Source organism: Gopherus flavomarginatus, chromosome 1 (genome assembly GCF_025201925.1).
Source record: "Gopherus flavomarginatus isolate rGopFla2 chromosome 1, rGopFla2.mat.asm, whole genome shotgun sequence".
Classification (NCBI taxonomy): domain Eukaryota; kingdom Metazoa; phylum Chordata; order Testudines; family Testudinidae; genus Gopherus; species Gopherus flavomarginatus.
In genome coordinates, this window is record NC_066617.1 from 43,043,864 (window position 1) to 43,068,075 (window position 24,212).

Genomic DNA, 24,212 nt, shown 5'->3' on the forward strand with positions numbered 1-24,212 from the left:
ACCTCCTTTTCCCTTTCCCTGATCATTCCTCCTTGTTCTCTCCTTTCTTTTCTATGCTATTACCACCTGATCCTAATATTTCTTTACTCCTTCTACCACTTTGATCCACCTGTGAACATTGGGGAAACTGAAACCAATCCACATCCCTGTTGATCACAGGAGGAAGAGTAGGCACTGGTTATGGCACTATCAATGTTGGAGACCCAAGTTCAAGTCCTTCCTCCATCACAGACTTCCTTGGGCTAGTCACTTAGCTTCTCTGCCTCCATTCCTCATGTTTAGAATTGATATAATAAAATCATCCTATTGTGTTGCAAGGATAAACATGTAAAAGATTCTGGTCACCTCATTTCAAAAAAGATATATTAGAAATGATATATTGGAAAAGAGGACAGAGAAGGACAATAAAAATGATTAGATGTATGGAATATCTTCCATAGATAGAGAAATTAAATCACAGAATAGAATATCAGGGTTGGAAGGGACCTCAGTAGATCATCTAGTCCAACCCCCCTGCTCAAAGCAGGACTAATCACCAGACAAATCGGATTTTTGCCCCAGATCCCTAAACAGCCCCCTCAAGGATTGAGCTCATAACTTGGGATTTAGCAGGCCAGTGCTCAAACCACTGAGCTATTCATCCCTCCAAGTCACCCCCACAGCCCCAGCACTGCTGTTACTGTGGTGGTCAGGCAGTGATTTAAAGGACCCGGGGCTCCTGGCCGCTGCTACTGCTAGTGCACCAGCAGCTGGAGTCCTGGGCCCTTTAAATTGCTCCCAGAGCCCTGGGGTAGTGGCAGCGGCCAGGAGCCTGGGACCTTTAAATCACCATCGGAGCCCTGGGCAGTGCAGGCCCAGCAGCGCTGAAGGGCTGGCTGAGGGAATCTGGCCCTAGCCCCGCCCCTTCCAGAGGCCCAGAGCTGCCCCCCCCACCTTGCTCAGGACTCTGGGCGCCCTGCTTAGGTTACTTTCACCCTTGTCTATAGGGTGACCATAGTTCCAATTTTGGCCAGGACAGTTCACTTTTTAAACCTTGTCCAAGTTATGACTGTGTGTGTGCGTGCGTGCAAAACTGGGCATTTGTTCCATGTAGTCTTGCTCGGGGGAGGGGACAGGGGGCTCGGAAGAATGTTCAGGAAAGCAAACAGGATAAATGTCCAGTTTTGTCAAAAAACTTGTGGCATCCATGATGTCAGTTCCAGTGAGCAGCGACACCAGCCCCATGCAGCAGAACTCAGGCAAACGGCGATGCCAAGTGGCTTGGCTCAGGCAAGCAGTGACACCAGGTGGCTCAGGCCAGCCTCATGTGGCAAAGCTTGGGCCAGCACCTGAACACTGACCATCTTTTACCCAGTGTCCTGTTTTCAGCTTAGGAAAATACGGTCACCCTAGACATCTATAAAATCGTGAACGGTATGAAGAGAGTAAGTAAGAAAGTATTATTTACCCCTTTCACATAACACAAGAACTAAGGGATCACCTGATGAAATTAACAGACAGCAGGTTCAAATAAACATAAGGAGGTATTTCATTCAGCACACAGAGAACCTATTAAACTCAATGCCACTGGATGTTGTGAAGGCCAAAAGTATAACTGGGTTAAAAAAAGAATTAAATAAGTTCATAGAGGATAGGTCCATCGCCAGCTATTAGCCAAGAGGGTCAAGGATGTAACTCCATGCCCTGGGTTTCCCTAAATTTCCACTGCCAGAAGGTGGAACTAGACGACAGGGGATGAATCACACAAAATTGTCCTGTTCTGTTCATCCCCTTTGAAACATCTGGCACTGGTTACTGTCAGAAGACAGCGTACCAGGGTAGATGTAACATTGATGTGGCCCAATATGACCATTCTGATGAAGAGTAATGACTACTTTTTTCTGTAGTCCATTGTAACTTCTAGGGAAAAAAGCTATTTTTCACAGGTTATTTTCAACAAAATGAATTGCCTTTCACATGTTTTGCTGACTTCTAAGCAAGGGTTTCAAACACAATGGACATACAGTGTCAAGTGGAATGCACAAGAATATATTCATTGCACACTTGCAGTTAGTTATTTTTCTGTGGGAGGAATGAATATGGAGAATTTTTCACCCACACAAATGTAAGTATAAAACAAACAAGCAGCAACAAAGGAAAAACAATTGGCAGGAGAATAAGATGAAGCAAAGCATATTATTTTTTCTAACTAATGGATCTGTTGAAAAAATTGAGCCACACAAATACCAGCAACCAAAAACAATTTATCCCTTATATCCGCTAGTAACATGCCATATAGCTGATGAGTATATGTGTCAAATGAATACATTCAATTATCATTCTAATTCAATATCCTATCGGCAGTCTTGATACCACAACTGTCCTTATCTACCCAAGCTGCTTTTGTGGTAATATTGGAAGAAATATTGGTTACACAAATTCATGTTTGTTGTTTTTACAATTTTTTTCTGTTTATAAGTTAAAAAAAGTTTGTGAAATTGGAGCATTTAAAATAATCAATTTTTATTTCAAAATTTCATGCACATTATTTTTACTCTGTTAGAATGTTTGAGAAAAATTGAAAATCATTTTGGTTCTGAAAATACAGGAATAGTTTTGTAAAAAGTCAAGAGAACATGGTGGTCTCCAGAGGCCTTGAGGTCTAATGTATTAAATACACGACCTTGAATCAAGTTGTCCAGAATTACTCTATCACTGTCAGGCTTTAATATTACTTTGTTCTGATACAGAACTTTACAGATAGTTTTTAGTCAAGTTGGTAGATGTTATTATTTATATGGACACAGCAACAATAAGACACAGACACCATAATATGGTTAAATGCAGAGGCCACAACTTTATTTAAAACTATTATCTAGCTGCAGTTACCACCCCAAAGTACCCAGAAGGGTTGTTCTAATGCAAATGTCAGTGGACACCAATGGCTTTGGTGGATTATAAACCCGAGGGTTGGTTTGCAGGCCATGCTCCCTTGCAACCCTAAGATCTTCCCAGTGACCTTGATAGGAAGCCAGAGTCCTGATCTTCTCCGTTGCTCCACATCGGAGGTAGGAGAAATAATATAAGGGGAACCACAAGCTGTGTGAGGCATAGCGGCACACCACCTCATCATACAGTGCTGTTCCCAGGACCAATGCCGAGGCAGCCCACTGGGTTGATTCAGGGTGGGACTGAAACAGGGAGCCCACAATGGCTACCATACCTAGACAGCAAACTGTAACTACCCCCTCACGCTTCACCATCGCCACCAAATGGGAACCAATCACCCATCCCCATCCCCACCACCCAATGGAAGCAAGTAGTAAGCAGGACAGGCCCCAGAGCTTGGACCCAGATGCAGCATGTGACCTCCCCTCCCCAAATCATGCCCTGTGGCATAAGGGTGGGATGTGAAAAGAAGTAGCTCTACAGGTTGAAGGCAAAATGAAGGCAAATGGAGGTAAGGAAAGGAGAGGGGAACATCAACTTAGCTGTTCCCACTTGAGGCCTCTTGCCCTACTCCAGCCTCAGAAGGTGACCACTGCTCCCAGCCCTGTGAAAGCACACCCAGGCTAGTGGGGTAAGAATTTCCATTTAACATATGGGAAAATTAAGATTCAAAGAGGTTACATTATTTGTCCAATATCACAAAGGAATTCAGGGTCAAAACTAGTATCACACAAGGCCTATTGACTCTCAATCCGATACAAATTCCATTAGAACACATTATTGTCCGTTCATCTTTTTGTATCTCTTCCCAAATAATGGGGATAATTCCTGCTGACCTACCTACATGTAATTGAGGACATCTTAAATCTTATATATTTTCAGGATTTCACATATGGTAAATATCATTGCCCCATCTTACATCTAGTGAAACTGAAAGGTAGTAAGGTCTGTCTACACTTTGAGCTGGATATATAAATTCCAGCTTAAGGTGACATACCCTTGCTAGTGCTGACTGAGCTAGTGTGCTAAAAAATACAGTGGCAGAAGTGGGCAAGCCAGCCTGAGTACATACCTAGCATCGCAGATGAGACTGTACTAAGGGTGGCTAGCCTCTTCTGCAGCTTGTGCTGCCATGGCTACGCTCTGTTTTTAAAATGCTAGCTCAGTCAGACCTATTACAGGTATGTCTCCTTGAGCTGGAATATACACCTGCAGCACAAAATGTAGATGTATCCAAGGAGAGGTTCAGTGATTTGCCTAGGAAGAATTGTGAGCTAGTGGGTTAACAGAAGTCTTAATCTCTCATCCTGGTTCTAACAGCGATTCCGTATGTGATGAGTTAGTTTTTCCGTGCTCCTCTTTTCCTAGATTTAAAATGGGGATAATGACATTACTCACATCATTCCAAGCTGGTGCGTAAGTGATAATTGTATTTGATTCTGTCATTCAGAATCTTCATCCAGTCTGCTTTGTTTAGGACTGGATTATTTTATAACTGATTGTAGCAAAGTAGAAGACCAGCTAGAAACTAACATTTTTATCAAGCTTTAGGCAGCAGTCTAAACCTAGGCATTCAGGAAATGACAACCAATATTCAATGCACAGGAGAACATCAGGCAGTGTGGTCAAGGGCTAACATTTCACAGCAAACGTGGTGAAGTTAGTAATGAAACTGACTTGACACTGCCATTGGCAATCCAGATTCCTGACAGATTTTATCTCTGACTCTGTTTGCGTTCTGATGGATTGGTTGCCCTTGACTTGTTTCCCATCTACACATCCATAGTTAAATATTTGTAATTTCAGCCTGTAAGTACACCCTGCCTGTCTTGGGAGCTATAAAAACTGGCTGGAAGGCCAAATCAATGATCATCATATTTAGGCTCATAATGAATTACATTCACTTTTGGTGAGCCAGTTTCAGTTTAATTTCTGAATATTATAGTTGAAATTACTTGGTTGAACAAGGTACATGAGAGAGTTTAACTTGTACTTTGGGAGTTATAGATCCATTATAGAATGCAAAAGGCTAAATATGAGACTAAATTTTATTATATCATGGAGTTGTTTCCCTTCAGTGATGAACTTTTAGTCAGAAAAGAAATAATTGTAGGGATCTGTGACAGAACTAAGCAAAACTCTTATAAAGAGCTGTGGGTAACATTTTAATTCTTGGTCATTTTTATAAGTCAGGATTAGAATATGTTTTAAAAGCCGCATTAACTGATACCCAGAAGTCTTGATGCTTCTGAAGAACTGAGTTGCCTGACTCTAAATGAAAACATTAGCCTGTTTGTTCCATTAATGACATCAGAATAACACCATTTATATCCTAGAGAGATACTACTGATGTACGACTTCCTCTGTCTATAGCTAGTATTATTTAGCTCATTACAGCACTATTCTTAAAGAAATATCTTTCTGTTATTGAATTATCATTGGGTAAATATCAGATTCAGAACTAATGTTTTAAATAGTTGAAATACAAGGTAATTTCCTAATTATAAATAATAATATTATATATCCTGAAGCAATTTTATGGGCATTGCAATATTATTTAGATAAAGCCCTGATGAACACCCTATAAAACCATGATTTATTCTTCAGATTCTGTCCTTCCCAGGAAAGTCAGCGGGGCTGCCCCAGCAATAAGATCAATCTGTTTTTCTCTCTCTCTCTATCCAGGTTCTGATATTGTCATAGGTCACTGTAGTATCTGAGGAAGGGCAGAATTTTGTCTGTTTTCATTAATGATGGAAAGTCTGCTTCAAAAATATGTTATGCAACCTATTAATAACATAAATGGTTGGTCTCTAGTTTCTAAGAGCACTGCTAGTTAAATTAGTTGCTGAGTTGCTAAAGGAATGAAGGTGCTGGATTGTGAATATGCCTGCTATATGCTGTATTGTGACATGTACAGATCATGCTTTGCATTAACCCAGCTTTCCAAGCATCATTTTTTTAGTTTTGTTATTAGAGGTTAAAGAAGAAATGTAATTGTAATATTCATAAAAGGCTGGCACTGTTTACTCAGTGTTGTTATGAAACTTCATTCAGTCTGTGTTTTCACTGGTTAGCTGATATAAAGAGTTTTAGGGCTGTAAATCTGAACAAGTTACAACTCCATCAGGCACACATATCCTACATAGTTGATTTTTATGATGGTTATTCCTGTTTAAATAGCAGGGAAGGTACAATCTCTTGTTTCCTGACAAATTAGTTCTGAAATGAACAAATATTGTAATTTAAGGAAATAATTATATACTCTGTTTTTGGTTATTATGCGGATAATCATTAAGAGAGTGGAAAACGGCAGATATCATCTAATGCCTTTTTGCTAAGGGAACTTTAGACACATCTTGGGTACGTCTGCACTAACTGCCGGATCGGTGAGTAGTGATCAATCTACCGGGGATCGATTTAACTTGTGCAATGTAGGTGTGATAAATTGATCCCCGATAGCTCTCCCGTTGACTGCTGAACTCCAGCTTGGTGAGAGGGGGAAGCAAAGTCAACAGGGGAGCCGAGGCACACCGCGATTACACAAAGTAAGTAATTTTAATTCAATCTAAGATGCTGTCAAGTATAATTCCCAAATCTGGACCTTAGCGTCCAAAATATGGGTACTAGCATGAATTCCCCTAAGCTTAATTACCACCTTAGATCTGATAGCGCTGCCACCAATCAGGAATTTTAGGGCCTGATACCCTCTGGTCCCCCCCAAACCTTCCCAGGGGACCCCAAGACCCAGATTCCTTGAGTCTCACCACAAAAGGAAATAACCCACTTCCCTTCTCCCTCTTCCCCTCCAGGTGTTCCCTCCCTGGGTTCCTGGAGAGATATACAGAATCAAGCTCCGTGAATCTAAACAAAGGGATTCCACCCTCACTGCTTCAAGTCCTTGAAACACAAGTACTGAGAGATCTAACCTCTCTCCCCCCTCACCCAGAGGGTATGCAAAGTCAGGCTTAGTAAATCTAACACAAAGAGATTTTCCCCCTCCCTTCGTTTCTTAGCCTTAACCAGTGAAAAACACTCAAACAGGTCTTAAAAAGAAAGCTTTATATAAAAAGAAAGAAAAAGGACATAAAATGGTCTCTGTATTAAGGTGACAATATACAGGGTCAATTGCTTAAAGGAAAAAAAATGAATAAACAGCCTTATCCAAAAAGAATACAATTTAAAACATTCCAGCAACTACACACATGTAAATACAAAAAAAAAAACCATATAAACCTATTGTCTTACTATCCTTGTACTTACAACTTGGAAACAGAAGCTTAGAAAGCCTGGAGATAGAAAAATCACTCTCAGAGCCGAGAGGATCACCGAACCAAGACAAAGAACAAAGAACTCACACCCAAAACTTCCCTCCACCCAGATTTGAAAAAGTCTTGTTTCCTGATTGGTCCTCTGGTCAGGTGTTTGGTTCCCTGTGTTAACCCTTTACAGGAAAAAGAACATTAACCCTTAGCTATCTGTTTATTACACGCCTCCCCAAATTGCAGACAGTGGGGAACCTCACTGGCGGCGATTTCCTCCTAGAACTTTAAAATAAACAGATTAATACAACACATGCACCTTTACATATACCACTAAGTATATAACTAACAGACTTTTACATTTTAAGAACACTTTTTAACTACTGGATTCTGGGAAACTCTCACGGGAGAGAGCATCAGCTACTTTGTTAGAAGCTCCTGAAATGTGCTGAATTTCAAAATCAAAATCTTGGAGAGCTAAACTCCAACGAAGAAGTTTCTTGTTGTTCCCCTTGGCAGTATGAAGCCACTTTAGCGCAGCATGGTCAGTTTGTAGCTGGAACCACCATCCCCAAACATATGGGCGTAGCTTTTCCAGGGCCCACACAATGGTGTAGCATTCCTTTTCACTGACTGACCAGTGACTTTCCCTCTCAGACAGTTTCTTGCTGAGAAACACGACAGGATGGAAGTTGTGATCTGTTGCTTCCTGCATGAGAACTGCTCCTATACCACGCTCAGATGCATCCGTGGTTACTAGGAATGGCTTGTCAAAGTCCGGGGCCCTGAGCACAGGATCAGACATGAGCGTTGCCTTAAGTTGGGTAAAGGCCTTTTGACACTCATCAGTCCAGTTAACTGCATTTGGCTTGGTCTTTTTGGTCAGGTCGGTCAGTGGGGCAGCGATTTGGCCGTAGTGTGGTACAAATCGCCTGTAGTACCCGGTCAAGCCTAAGAAGGATTGAACCTGTTTCTTTGACTTTGGGACAGGCAACTTTTGGATAGCATCCACCTTGGCCTGTAGGGGGTTTATGGTTCCTCGACCCACCTGGTGTCCCAGGTAAGTTACTCTGTTTTAGCCTATTTGACACTTTTTGGCCTTAACTGTTAGTCCGGCCTGCCTGATGCGCTCAAAGACCTTTTCCGGTGTTCTAGGTGTTCGGGCCAGGAGTCAGAAAAAATGGCCACATCATCAAGGTAGGCAACTGCATATTCTCCCAATCCTGCTAGTAGACCATCTACCAGTCTCTGGAAGGTGGCAGGTGCATTTCGCAGCCCGAAAGGAAGGACATTAAATTCATACACCCCCGCATGGGTGACGAATGCTGACCTTTCCTTGGCAGGTTCATCTAGTGGTACTTGCCAGGACCCCTTGGTTAAGTCTATTGTAGAGATGAACTGGGCACGTCCCAACTTCTCCAATAGCTCATCGGTGTGTGGCATTGGATAGTTGTCCAGACGAGTTACCGCATTTAGCTTACGGTAGTCCACGCAAAAGCGTATTTCCCCATCTGGTTTGGGTACCAGAACCACTGGAGATGCCCATGCACTGGTAGATGAGCGGATTATACCCATCTGTAGCATGTTCAGGATCTCCCGTTCTATGCAGCTTGGGCCTGAGGAGACACCCGGTAGGGTGGTGTTCTAATTGGGTGAGCATTACGTGTGTCAATGGAATGGTATGCCCTTTCAGTCCATCCTGGGGTGGCTGAGAACAATGGGGCGAAGCTAGTGCACAGCTCCTTGATTTGTTGCCGCTGCAGTCATTCCAGGGTTGTGGAGAGGTTCACCTCTTCCACGCCACCGTCTTTTTTCTTCATAGTGGACACCTTCAGGCCACTCAGCATCATCTCCCTGGACTGTAAACTGACACACCTGTAAGTCTCTGGAATAGAAAGGCTTGAGAGAATTAACATGGTACACTCTGGGTTTTAGAGAGGAAGTGGAAAATGCTATGAGGTAGTTAACAGCCCCCAGGTGCTCTTGGACCGTGACTGGCCCTTCCCATGATGCTTCCATCTTTTGGGCCTGTTGCGCCTTTAAGACCATAACCTAGTGTCCTACCTTGAAGGAACGCTCTCTGGTATGTCTGTCATACCAGGCCTTTTGCTCTTTCTGAGCATTCTTTAGGTTTTCTTTAGCAAGGGCTAAAGAGTGTCGGAGAGTGCTTTGTAGGTTGCTTACAAAGTCCAGAATGTTAGTTCCTGGAGAAGGCATAAACCCCTCCCATTGCTGCTTCACCAACTGTAATGGCCCCTTAACCTCATGACCATACACAAGTTCAAACGGTGAAAACCCTACTGGGATGTGGTACAGCCCTGTAGGCAAAAAGCAACTGCTGCAACACTAGGTCCCAATTATTGGAGTGTTCGTTGACAAATTTACGTATCATGGCCCCCAAAGTTCCATTAAACCTTTCGACCAGGCCATTGGTTTGATGGTGGTACGGGGTGGCAACCAAGTGGTTCACCCCATGAGTTTCCCATAGTTTTTTCATGGTCTCTGCCAGGAAATTAGATCCTGAATCTGTAAGGATGTCGGAGGGCCAACCTACCCTGGCAAAAATATCAGTTAGTGCCTGGCACACAGCTTTAGCCCTGGTGTTGCCTAGAGCTACTGCTTCCGGCCATAAGGTAGCAAAGTCAACGAAAGTCAGTACATACTGCTTTCCTTTGAATGTCTTTTTTGGGAAAGGACCCAGAATATCCACAGCTACTTGCTGAAATGGGACCTCAATTATGGGGAGTGGTTGGAGAGGGGCCTTGACATAGTCTTGGGGCTTTCCCACTCTTTGGCATACCTCACAAGACCGGACATACTTGGCAACGTCCTTGCCCAACCCCTCCCAGTGGAAGGACTTCCCCAACCGGTCCTTGGTTCTGTTCACCCCAGCATGGCCACTGGGATGATCATGGGCTAAGCTCAAGAGCTTTTCCCGGTACTTAGTTGGAACCACCAACTGTTTTTGCGGATGCCAGTCTTCCTGGTGTCCACCAGTAAGAGTCTCCTTGTATAAAAGTCCTTGTTCTACAACAAACCGGGATCAATTAGAAGAGCTGAGAGGCGGTGGGGTGCTCCGTGCCGCCGCCCAAGCTTTCTGAAGGTTGTCATCTGCTTCCTGCTCATTCTGGAACTGTTCCCTTGAGGCTGGGGACACCAGTTCTTCCTTAGACTGGGGACTTGGGCTTGGTCCCTCTGGAAGCGATGTAGGTGATGGGGTTGTTTCCATTGCTGGTGAGCCGCTTTCCGCTGGTGCACCAGGGGTTATTTCAGGCTCTGGCTGAGCCTCTTGGGTATGGTTGTCTGCTGCTTCTGCCAGTTCAGGCTTGCTGGCGCCCTCTGGCGTTGGGGTTGAAGATGGATTTGCAAGCACTGTTGTCAGTGCTGGCAACAGTTCTGGTGCTGGCTGCTTTTCCAGTTCCTGGTCTGGGACTGGAAGCACTGTGGCTGTGTCCGTTGTTGGCATGGGATACGGGTCCACTACCTCTGTCTGGGTCTCTGGTAACACAGACGGGGACCCTGTGGACGGCTCAGGAACAGGAATGGGTCTGGAAGCTTGCCTGGTTTGGCTACGTGTAACCATTCCCACTCTCTTGGCCTGCTTCACCTGGTTGGCCAAGTCTTCTCCCAGTAGCATGGGGATGGAATAATTGTCATAGACTGCAAAAGTCCACATTCCTGATCAACCTTTGCACTGGACAGGCAGTTCAGCTGTAGGCAAGTCTACAGCTTGTGACATGAAGGGGTAAATTGTCACTTGGGCCTTTAGGTTGATAAATTTGGGGTCTATGAAGGATTGGTGGATAGCTGACACTTGTGCCCCCGTGTCTCTCCATGCAGTAACCTTCTTTCCACCCATTCTCAAAATTTCCCTTCACTCCAAGGGTATTTGAGAGGCATCTGGGCCTGGGGATCTTTGGTGTGATGGTGGTGTAATGAACTGCACTCGGTTGGGGTTCTTTGGACAGTTGGCCTTTATATGTCCCAGTTCATTACACTTAAAGCATCTTCCAGCTGACTGGTCACTGGGTTGAGGTGAGTTACTGGAGACTGGAGAGGTGGAATAATAGAGTGTCTGTGGCTTTCCTTGGGTTATAGGTGGGGTCTTTGGCTGCCCTCGGTTGTAGGGTTTATTGTTGGTGTGCCCTCTGGGGTATTTGTTCCCCTTGACAGTAGCTTTCTTGCTCTCTGCCACTTCCATCCAACTGGCTCCAATCTCCCCCGCCTCGGTGAGATTTTTGGGTTTTCCATCTTGTATGTACCGTGTTATGTCCTCAGGAACACCATCCAAGAACTGCTCCATTTGTATGAGGAGGTGCAGTTCATCCAAGGATATAACATTGTTTCCTGATATCCAGGCCTCATAATTCTTTCCAACATAGTAGGCGTGTCTAGGAAATGACACATCTGGTTTCCACTTTTGGGTCCTGAAACGCCGACAGGCATGATGCGGGGTTATCCCCATTCTGTATCTGGCCTTGGTTTGAAAAAGTTTATAGTCGTTCATTTCAGCTGCCATCTCTGCTAAAGGTCCACTGAGCTGTGGCCTCAATTCTACCATGTACTGGTCTTCAGGGATGCTGTACCCAAGACAGGCTCTTTAAAAATTTTCTAAGAAGGCCTCGGTGTCATCACCTGCCTTGTAGGTGGGAAATTTCCTGTGCTGTGGAACAATCATTGGCGCAGGGTTGTTAGGATTGGCTGTGTTTTGTTGCTTAGCCTTTTCTAATTCCATGGCCTGTCGGTGGGTCTCCCTCTGGAGTTCTATCTGTCTTCTGTAGGCTGCCTCTTCTTCTTCTTGTTTTCTTTTGTGGGCTGCCTCTTCTTTTTGTTGTTTTCTTTTGTGGGCTTCCTCTTCCTTGGCTAGTTCTGCATTAATTAGTTCCATCCGTCTCCTATGTTCATTTTCTTTGTCCATGGCTTGTTGCCGTGCTCGCTCCTGTCTCAGGCTTTCCTTGGAACTCATGGTTTCTGCTTTCTTGTGCTGAGGTGCCCTCTGGTGTTTACTGCCTGAAATGCAGGTTCTTTGTTGCCTCCTGGGGTCTGCCTAGCAACAGTGCCTTTTTTTTTCCTCTAGCTAATCTTTTAAATGTAAAGTAAACCAGTAAAACCACTTTATTTGCATGTGTATTGTGCTGGGTACTTGACTCTCAATCGGAGTGCTATTGTCTAACAAAAGACCCTTTGTCAATCCTTAATGGTTCCTTGTTTAATATGCAAGCCAAAAACTGCAAGAGAGAGAGCAGAAAAAAAATTCTCTCTGGCTCTGTTTAAAACCACCCTTTCTCTCTGCATAAAAGCCCTAGCAGAGAAAAAGAAAATAATATTCCTACTGGCTTCTGGATTCTTGTCTATCCACACCACTGCCACTCATGTCAAGTATAATTCCCAAATCTGGACCTTAGCGTCCAAAATATGGGTACTAGCATGAATTCCCCTAAGCTTAATTACCACCTTAGATCTGATAGCGCTGCCACCAATCAGGAATTTTAGGGCCTGATACCCTCTGGTCCCCCCCAAACCTTCCCAGTGGACCCCAAGACCCAGATTCCTTGAGTCTCACCACAAAGGGAAATAACCCACTTCCCTTCTCCCTCTTCCCCTCCAGGTGTTCCCTCCCTGGGTTCCTGGAGAGATATACAGAATCAAGCTCCGTGAATCTAAACAAAGGGATTCCACCCTCCCTGCTTCAAGTCCTTGAAACACAAGTACTGAGAGATCTAACCTCTCTCCCCCCTCACCCAGAGGGTATGCAAAGTCAGGCTTAGTAAATCTAACACAAAGAGATTTTTCCCCCTCCCTTCGTTTCTTAGCCTTAACCAGTGAAAAACACTCAAACAGGTCTTAAAAAGAAAGCTTTATATAAAAAGAAAGAAAAAGGACATAAAATGGTCTCTGTATTAAGGTGACAATATACAGGGTCAATTGCTTAAAGGAAAAAAAATGAATAAACAGCCTTATCCAAAAAGAATACAATTTAAAACATTCCGGCAACTACACACATGTAAATACAAAAAAAAAAAACCATATAAACCTATTGTCGTACTATCCTTGTACTTACAACTTGGAAACAGAAGCTTAGAAAGCCTGGAGATAGAAAAATCACTCTCAGAGCCGAGAGGATCACCGAACCAAGACAAAGAACAAAGAACTCACACCCAAAACTTCCTTCCACCCAGATTTGAAAAAGTCTTGTTTTCTGATTGGTCCTCTGGTCAGGTGTTTGGTTCCCTGTGTTAATCCTTTACAGGAAAAAGAACATTAACCCTTAGCTATCTGTTTATGACAGATGCGTCGACTTCAGCTAGGCTATTCTTGTAGCTGAAGTTGCGTATCTTAGATCAATCCCCTTGCAGTGTAGACCAGGCCCTTGGTAGCACAAATATCCATCAAGGAGTTTGGTTTGAAAATTCAGAGGAGCCACTGAAATAAAATTAATAATCAGGTTTAAACTATTACCAATAATAAAATCTGAGCAAGCCTGTTCTGTACATACCTAACATGTGCAACAGATTAGGATGGATTTAAGATAGCAATTTGCCTTGTCTTGTGATGACATTGTAGTTGAGAGCACTAAGCAGCTGGCAAACACAAATGTAAGTAACAAAAATGAGTGTACCAGAAATGAAGTTTACCAAGGACTATCAAATAATCTGAATGAGCCTCAGCCAACTTTAGCAGACTCTGAGCAACAGAAGGGCTGCTTCTTGTTCAGAGTGGGCAAAATAGTCCCAGAAGTGATACACTGATTATTATTTTTTTCTGACTGGCACTCTCTCTTCTTTCTCCTCTCTCCTATCTTCTTTTTGCGTTATTTTTTTATTCTTCTAAGCCAAGTTTTTAAAAAATGGGTGTGTAAAGTTAAGCTTCTAAATCACTTTGTGTGAGATTTTTAAAGACATTCAGGCATCTAAAAATGCAGATAGGAGCCATGAGGGAGTTTCCAAAGCACCCAAGCATGTAAGGAGACTAACTTGCATTTAAATCAATGAATCGAATTAAATGCATTCCCTTAGGCACTTTTGAAAATTCTGCCCGTAAGTCCGTATTTAGACACCAACATAAATGACCTGATTACCAAAAGTGCTGAGCACCCAGCAGTTCCCTTTGACTTCAGTGCAAGTTATGGACATTCAACAATTCTGAAAATTAGGCCATTTATTTAAGTGCTTCAGTGTGGATTTAGGAACCTAGTTTTAGGCAAACAATTGTGAAAGTCTTGTCTCATTTCTTCTCTGATATCCTTTTTGTATCTTACTATCCTTTCTTATAGCCAGTGGGTCTCCAGTTAAATTAAGAATAAAATGCAATACTATCAATTTATGAGTTGATTATGCCTTAAGGTTTGGGGTGTTTAATCAATTTTTATATTGTTCACTTTATGATAGAAAAACTGCAAGGGCTTTTGAGAGTGTTGTAACAGACTCTGGCCATTATGAAATGTACTGAGTTACTTCAGTACATTCATATTAAGTAAAATAAAGTTTTTAAAATATGTGAAGTACATAGCATACTGGAGGTTTATAGGTACCTGGGGATTCAGCTAGATGACCTACAGAAACATGTCTTTTCAGTCTTTAATTTATGTGAGCTGGACCGTTGCTTCCTTTTCTGTGAGTAAAGGGGACCTCTAGTAGATGTCTAGGGACACCCAAAGAGAAGTAACACTTGCTCTGTGGTATCATCCCTCTCTCACTCTGCCTCCATGGGAGTAGTCTCTGAGTGATCTGCAGGGATCCCTGGCAGTGGAGGAGGAGGAAGAGGTGCTGGAGTGGGATGGAGCAAAGCTGTGGGAACGGTTGCTTTCTGCAGTACTGTACCCTCTCCCACACCCATAATCAATACCTAAGTAAGGTCATGCTGACCCTCTCAGAATTACTTATCTGTCATATATCTAAGGTATTTCTAAATCACCTCAAAGTTAAATGATCAGCTACATATGTGTATGTCCCCCTGTGCTGAGTGATCGCCCACCTGCAATATATATATACTGAAGGGAGGTTAGGTAGAAATGGCCAGCAGGCAAATCCATGGGATCATGGGTTTTATAGAAGCAGTGCTCTGTGTGACTCTGTGAAGGGAAAAGGACATTGAAGATCTCTGGGTATCCTTGGATTTAGAAGGCCCAGTTGCTTACTTCTTCAGGAGCAACCTCCTCTTTCTCCAAAGGTATAATAATGCAATGACAATCCCATAAGCAGGGACTCACAGAATTTCCTGTCTGCTAGGGACCTTTTTTCCATGTCTGGGGCAACCTGGATCTATGAATCTAATCATGAGATTAGCCTAAAAAACAATCACTCAGACAGGAAAATTTGGGACAAATAAAGTGAAATGGGGGATAAAACATTCCAACCCTCCCCAGCCTCAAATATTGAACATTTCCTATTTTTATGTACATTTTTTTAGCCTTGAAAGATCACTTTGTTTTAGATCATTCTAGGCTTAAAAGACTGGAATGATTACATTTTTTTTAAAAGAAAAAAGAAGCAAGTGTGCTTTTCTGGTGAGTTTTTCTAATATTTGTAGCATTATATTGTCATAATATGAATTATGTGGTACATATTTTGTGTGCCAGATCTACTGGAATGAAAACTATAATATGAATCATTACTAGTGACCTTCTCCAGATGGGCATTTATTACTGCTGTTGTCACTAGATCATGTAACTTTTGAGACATTGAAATGTATTTGCTAACTGCAAGAGTTTTGAGGGACATTCAAGAATGGTGATAAGGGCTGGATGAAATTTTGTAAAATATTGCATAGTTGTAGATTAAAAGAACGTGTACCCATTTTGCTCAGCTAAACAAGCGAAACACTCAGAAGTACTTGAGTGATATATATATATGAATGATGTATTTGTATCTTCCGCCCCGCCCATTACCTTACCAGTCTTTAATGTATTTATCCTCACAGCACCGATGTGAGGTAAAAGTGCTAATACTGTACTTTTAGTTATCATTCAGAATTCATAGCAACACTTTTCCTTCATTCCATTCATTAGATGTATTAGGTTGCCCAAAATAGTATGATTGCTAGTCTTGAGAATCAGGAGGACTGTAGAATAGCCTAAGACTCCTAGGGTATGTCTACACTATGATAAAACACCCATAACTGGCCTGTGTTGGCTGGCCTGTGTCAGCTGACTCAGGCTTGTGAGGCTCGGGCTGTGGGGCTAAAACACTGCAGTGTGGACGTTTGGGCTTGGCCTGGAGCCCAGGCTCTGGGACTCTCCCCACTTGCAGGATCCCAGAATCTGGGCTCCAACCTGAGCCCAAAAGTCTACACTGCAATGTTATAGTTCCATAGCATGAGCTTCATTACTTAAGTTCCCTCTAAACTGCACAGCTGCCTATTAAACCCTACGCATGGACTCAGGGCTGCAGCGGGGAGAGATGCCGCTCCCCTAGCACAGACCTGACATGGTGAGGAGAGGTGCCTCTTCCTGCCGGCCCCAGCAGGGACCTGCCTCAGACTTGCAGTGGCCAGGGGACAGGTGTCCCTTCCCCGGCCTCACCCCAGCCCCAGCATGGACCTGCCACAGCCAGGGGAGAGGTATCTCTTTCCCCCCTCCCTCCCCCAGCCAGGTGCTTCTGTGGAGAGAAAGAGCTGGAGGGAGTCCGATCTTCCTGCTGTAGGCCCCGGGCAGCCTGCATCCCAAACCCCTCATCCTCAGCCCCACCTCAGAGCCCGCACCTCCAGCCAGAGCTCTCACCTCGCCCCCACACCCTAAACCTCTGCCCCAGCCCTGAGCCGCTCATCCCTGGCCCCACTCTGGAGCCCTCACCCCCTTTCCCCACACCCTAATCCTCTGCCTCAGCCCTGAGCCACCCTCCCACACTCCGAACCCATTGGCCCCACCCCCACCACATGAATTTTGTTATCTAAACTAATGTAGAGGTGACGTGTCACACATCACTTCCATATTGGTGCACATAACAAAACTCATTCCGTATATGTGTGGGAAAAATTAGAGGGAACACTGCCATGACCTTGAGTCAGCTGACACTAGGGTTGCCAGGCATCCAGTTTTCGACCGGAATGCCCAGTTGAAAATGGACCCTGGTGGCTCCGGTCAGCACTGCTGACTGGGCCTTTAAAAGTCCAGTCAGCCGCACAGAGGAGCTAAGGCAGGCTCCCTTCCTACTTTGACTCTGCGCAGTTTCCCAGAAGTGACTGGCATGTCCGGCCCCTAGGTGCAGGGCGGCCTGAGAACCTCCATGTGCTGCCCCTGGCCTAAGCGCTGGCTCCGCAGCTCCCATTGGCCAGGATGTGATGGAGGCAGGGCCTTAGAGAAGGGGCGTGGCAGGAGGCAGAGCAAGGGTGTTTGGTTTTGTGCAATTAGAAAGTTGGCAACTCTAGCTGACACAGGTTAGGCACAACTGTTTTATTACAGTGTAGACATACTCCTATAGACTTGAGTGAACGTTGCATCAGGCCCTTAGACCCAGATCATCAAAGATATTTAGGTACCTAAACTCCCATTGATTGTAATGGAAGTTAGATGATGAAATCCCTTTGAAGATCTAGGCCCTAGAGACTTTATGAGTGTGTTTACGTTCGATGCATCATTATAGTTGGGTGCTTTTGCTGTGATGAATAAAATGAACCAGAAGGTCCCCTATGGCACAGAAGAGTAGAACAGAGGCTCCACTGTCAAGTCAACATGGCTATATGGCTGGTGCTTGGCTGCTTAGAGGCAGGGGATTGAGGCTGTCAAGCAGCTGCCTTGCACACTCTGAAATTTGTGGCAATACTGCTGGAACTGCTAAGGCCAAAATTATCACCTTTGCCATACTGGCCTTACTTTGTCCTCTGCCAGTGGAAGGTGAAAAGACCCATCCCACATGGAAGTTTATTATTGTTGTTTTACTTATAAATACAATCTATAAATGCAAAACTGTGCTAGGCACTTTACAGGCAAGTATGAAGACACAGTCCCCGCACTTAAGAGTTTACGATCTAATTAAATAATGTACGCATGAAGGATGGGGGCACAAAGGAAAGGGCCAGATTCTGCCACCCTGGCAATCGCACCTTACTCTGTAAGTAGCTCTATTTAAATCGGTGGGACCCCTTGTGGAGCAAAGTGCTACTCAACCTGAGTAAAGGTGGCAGAATCTGGGCCAAGGTGCAGAAGTTAAGCAAGAATCTTGTTAGATTCATGAGTTTTCTTTACAGATTTTTTTTTTTTTTGTGGGGAAGACATCCTATTTGTTATATGTCACAGTGGAGAGATCCAGGATTGATGGGCCTTTTGAAACAAGTTTGCACTGCGTGTATGAATTTTAAACTATAAAAAGATATTGGAATTTTTAAACCAGGAGGACTGAAGTGCAGCTGTGACATCTCTTTAAATTATTAATCATATTGTGGTGTATACACATTTTTACCCACTAGAAATGGGGGGAAAAAAGATATTCTTATGCATTTTGAGCAAAAGTTGAAGGATGAAAACATATAAACAGATAACAGGTTCTCCTTGGAAGAGATGGCATTATGTCTAAATAGAAGTGGATCCTTTCCTGGTCCTTTTTATTCTGTCAGAGTTGATGCATGGAGATTTTAATCTGTCCTTTTGCAGTATCAGAAATTAATTCCAAACCCACATACTCCACATATCCTAATTAAATGTTTAAAAACTACTGGTATTTATACTTGCATGTGATTAGTTTATAAACTTCTTTATTTAGGATTTTTTGCTTTTAAACTAGCCTGTAGTCAATAAATCTGTTTACAGATGTCAATTTGGTCAGCAGTAAAGAGGTAAATAGAAACTAATGACACTCATCAAGCCCATGGCATGAATGATTTATTGGGCACAATCATCTAACACTTTCATAAAGTCAATATGAGGGAAAGAAACAGGTTTCTTATTATGGTAACCTGTATTTGTACTGTCAGCACACCATGATTTATGACAAACCTGTGGCCAGGATTAGGATATTATAAATGAAGGAAAATGGAAGGTTCATTAATTTTTTATACCCATAGGTAGAAGACATGCAGTGGGCTAGCAGAGATCATACTCATCCAGCATCTGTTTGCAGCCTGCCCTGTAAACCTGGTGAAAGAAAGAAAACAGTAAAGGGAGTGCCTTGCTGTTGGCACTGTGAACGCTGTGAAGGGTACCATTACCAAGTGGATGAGCTCACCTGTGAACTGTGCCCATTTAATAAGCGACCAAATGCCAACCGCACAGATTGCCAGCTTATTCCAATAATCAAATTGGAATGGCATTCTCCCTGGGCCATCGTACCTGTGTTCATAGCTATTCTCGGAATTATTGCAACCACCTTTGTCATCGTGACATTTGTCCGCTACAATGACACACCCATCGTCAGGGCATCTGGCCGCGAACTCAGCTACGTGCTATTGACTGGGATTTTTCTCTGTTACTCTATCACTTTTTTAATGATTGCCGCTCCGGACACAGTGATCTGCTCATTTCGACGGCTCTTTTTAGGACTCGGCATGTGCTTCAGTTACTCTGCCTTGCTCACAAAAACTAACAGAATCCACAGAATATTTGAGCAAGGTAAAAAATCTGTCACGGCTCCAAAGTTTATTAGCCCGGCTTCCCAGTTGGTGATCACTTTCAGCCTCATATCCATGCAGCTTCTTGGAGTCTTCATCTGGTTTGCTGTTGATCCACCACATATCGTAGTAGACTATGGAGAGCAGAGGACACTTGATCCAGAAAATGCCAGGGGAGTTCTCAAATGTGACATTTCTGATCTTTCTCTCATTTGTTCCCTTGGATACAGTATTCTGTTGATGGTCACATGCACTGTGTATGCTATTAAAACAAGAGGGGTTCCAGAGACCTTCAATGAAGCAAAACCCATTGGATTTACTATGTACACCACCTGCATAATTTGGTTAGCTTTTATTCCCATCTTTTTTGGTACTGCGCAGTCCACAGAGAAGGTAAGTGACAATAAAATTAAGAATCAAATATTAACCTGCCTTTTTCAGTTACAATATTTGTAAAATTATATTAATTCAGTCTTATAAATTACTAATTCTGAATGTGAACACAAATTCCTAGACTATTAGGAAATGGAAGGTAATGGCATGTGTCTTTGGAAAGGTGCATTTCCTGGGTTTTGTAACAAGATCTGGGATCTGGCTATGACATGATTGCCATAATAGCTTGGTCATTTTCTGGATACATCTTTTCCTTAAATGACTGCTTCCACTAATGTGTATTATTATCCTTTCATGATGCTTCAGTCTGTTGTATGAAACGCTATAAATGTTTGCTGCCTAGCACAGAACTGATGCAAATAGATATATTTCAAAACTCCACAAAGATCTACTTACACTTGTCAAAAATAATGAAGAAGAATGTTTGGGTAGAATGAAAGTCATTACCTTTACCTGTCAGCCACACACATAAGTAAGTAAGTAAGTAAATAAAAAAATAAATACAAATATGGGGAGAAAAATGCCCAGTAAATTGAATATTGATCTCATATAAAATCTTGCAGAAGGGCTCAGCTAATTAATTAATAGCTCCTTGAGAAATTAGGCTCATGAAAATGAGCTCTTTTGATGAGAGAGTCAGTCTAACATGTTCAGAGGTCAGTTCTTTCTTGTTCAGTTGACAAGATCCTTATCAGTCAGGGAGAATCATATACAGTATCTCAAACATTTAACTCTATCTCTCTTGCTTCTAATGGGAAGACGGAGACATGTCAGTTTGTCTCCAGCTGACATTGGGAAAGATGGCAGATCCGCTAGGAAAGAGCAATAAAACACAGATCAGTCACCAAGATGGTTTGGAAAATCTTGAAAAGCAGAAATGTAGGGTATGAATTCCTGAACCAGAGTATCCTCCTGCTCCCACTCCTAGTGGGTGATTTTTTAAAAATTTATTTTTTAAAATATGCAAAATGTTTTTCAGAAAATGGACTATAGAATCTATCCCCATCAATGTATATGGAAACGGCTACATGCTTTCAGCTGGCATAACCCCCTTGGCTTCAAAATTCAAAGTGTTATTGTGTGACTAAATAAAACACCTGCTGATTCAGGCATAAAAGTTTTCAGGGGGAGCAGAGCTCATTACTATGATCTTTTTCACTTCTATCGATCAGTGTGGCTTTCACCCAGGTTTCTTTAAAAAAAAAAAAAAAGCATTAAGCACGCTCACTGCTGAATAGGTCAGACTGCCACAAAGCTGAGATCTGTAACCTGCCATGACTTGCATGGCCTTGTTCAGAATGAAAGGCCATTAATATTTTATGGAGAATTAAGCCCTAAGTTAGTGGCACAGCGTAGGTGCAGTAAGTAAAGCTGAAGAATTCTGACATTTATAATTGGAACACGGAAATACTTTTAGCTGATAATCATATGTATGAACAGAGTTTAAATGCTGATGTTTTTATGTATAGGTTTAAGTCAGGAAAGACTTGTGTGGATAGAGATATAATACTTATTGTTTGAAAGAGAATGTTTTATCATTCAGGGCATGCTGAGTTTAGCAAGGGATGGTATTTGTGACTAAACAAATGTATTTCTGGATAATGGAAAATGCTGTTTAGCCAATGGTTCCACAATGACTTTTAATTTACACAATAGGTTCACATTTATTTGATGCAAGAGATGACACACTCTCCACTTCTAAAGAGGAGATAGTAAACCCCTCTGTTTGGTTTGTTATGTCAACTCCCAAAGTGGACATATGAACACAACTAAATCTCCTGGGTTCTGTCACTAAACTTTGTTAGTTGTTGCATTTTTAAAAAATGATTGGTTATTCTTGTTCTTCATATAATGACTTTCAGGAGAGGAAAAAAAAAATTAAAATGCTAATACAGTAGTTTTGCAATTCAAATAATTCTTTCAGCCTTTCTGCTTTTTGTTGTAAATAAAAACATGTTTCCACACCGAGCCTTCTGGACATCATCACAATAGCTCAAGCATGCATGCAATTAAATTGTTTCTCTAAATGGGACAAAAGTGTAATGACTAGTGCTCACATATATAATAAGTGTCTGAAAATACTCAGGCAAAGTTACTTGTAGTTTTTTAAGTTAATATAGAACTTCTAAAGATGCATGTTCTAAAGAAAGCTAATACACTATAAAATATGGTAATTGGAATTATGGTAATTGGAATTGCTTTTTTTACACCTATTTTTATCTGATAAGGAAATGATGGGATAAATTAAACGAAGTGGTGGTTTCTGAAGTGCTCATCACCCTGAACCTTGTCTGCAGTTATTTTAGAGCCCTCATATTATTTGGCTATATGGCTTGAGTTTGTTCAAAGGGAATCTAGCTATAAATTAGGGAACTTAAAGCACTGAACAAGAGCAAGGGTTGCATTCTTGAAATGCTGAAGGGAATAAAATTGAGCAAGGCAGTTTTTAAATCCCAAATCTATTCCCAACTGGTATTTTACAGCATCTGTATCTCTAGACATGCTCCTATTCATAATAATAAATAATAAATAATAATAAATAGTTAAAACATCCCTGAAAGTGTTCTGGGGTACTGTCAGGACTGGGCCATGAGCAGGAATCAGGGGCCTAGTGGCCTGAGCAGGAGTCAGAGCTGGTGTCAGAAGTCAGGAATTGGAGTCAAGTGTCAGAACCAGTTAACCTGGAGTGAGGCAAGACAGGCAAGGCTGGGTCCAAGGCTGAAACAGGCCTAGAGCAGGGCTGGGGGCAAGCAGGCACAGGAGGTCCTGCAGCTACGGGATATGCTTTGAGCAGTCGCTGTGGTGGTAGTGATGGGGGTGGTGCTGCTATGGGAATTAAGAGCTGGTCTGCTGACTTTTCCAGCCAATCAGTTGGTGTAGCCATTCAGGCAGCCCACTGTAGGCCAGCTGCACTGGGTAGGTTGCCAAGAGACTGGACTCTGCTGCAGGCCCTTCCTCCTGATGGGCACTTCCTAATCCCCTGAATGTTACTGATACCCACATCAAGCAGTAGAAACCAATATATTTTCTGGAAAGATCATATACACATATGCAGTTGCCCATTCCAAGAACTAAGGAGTACATAATTTAGGTAGAAAATATTTTGGTATCTCCTATTTGTTTTGCTTCAGTCTTCACTGCTGAGGATGTTAGGGAGATTCCCAAACCTGAGCCATCCTTTGTAGGTGACAAATCTGAGGAATTGTCACAGATTGAAGTGTTACTAGAGGAGGTTTTGGAATTAGTTGCTAAACTTAACAGTAACAAGTCACCAAGACCAGATGGCATTCACCTAAGAGTTCTGAAAGAACTCAAATGTGAAGTTGCGGAACTATTAACTATGGTTTGTAACCTGTCCTTTAAATCGCTGTCTGTACCCAATGACTGGGAATATAGCTAATGTAACGCCAATATTTAAAAAGGGCTCTAGGGGTGATTCCAGCAATTACAGACAGGTAAATCTAACGTTGGTACTGGGCAAATTAGTTGAAACAATAGTAGAGAATTAAATTGTCAGACACATAGAAGAACATAAATTGTTGGGCAAAAGTCAACATGGTTTCTGTACAGGGAAATTGTGTCTTACTAATCAATTAGAGTTCTTTGAAGGGGTCATCAAACATGTGGATAAGGGGGATCAAGTGGACATAGTATACTTAGATTTCCAGAAAACCTTTGACAAGGTCCCTCACCAAAGGCTCTTACATAAATTAAGTTGTCGTGGGATAAAAGGGAAGGTCCTTTCATGGATTGAGAACTGGTTAAAAGACAGGGAACAAAGGGTAGAAATAAATGGTAAATTATTTCAGAATGGAGAGGGGTAACTAGTGGTGTTCCCCAAGGGTCAGTCCTAGGACCAATCCTATTCAATTTATTCATAAATGATCTAGAGAAAGGGGTAAAAAGTGAGGTGGCAAAGTTTTCAGATGATACTAAACTGCTCAAGATAGTTAAGACCAAAGCAGACTGTGAAGAACTTCAAAAAGATCTCACAAAACTGAGTGATTGGTCAACAAAATGGCAAATGAAATTTAATGTGGATAAATGTAAAGTAATGCACATTGGAAAAAATAACCCCAGCTATATATA

At 42.5% G+C, this 24,212-nt stretch overlaps 1 protein-coding gene across 3 annotated transcripts in view; it reads left to right on the plus strand.

Annotated features, from left to right (window-relative positions):
• Positions 1 to 24,212, plus strand: part of GRM8 (glutamate metabotropic receptor 8) — a 512,161-nt gene that overhangs the window by 432,166 nt on the left and 55,783 nt on the right. For all 3 annotated transcript variants that reach the window (XM_050936122.1, XM_050936120.1, XM_050936121.1), the window contains exon 9: positions 19,188 to 20,123. In XM_050936122.1, the coding sequence (XP_050792079.1) occupies positions 19,188 to 20,123 (936 nt within the window). The remainder of the gene's footprint in view (positions 1 to 19,187; positions 20,124 to 24,212) is intronic.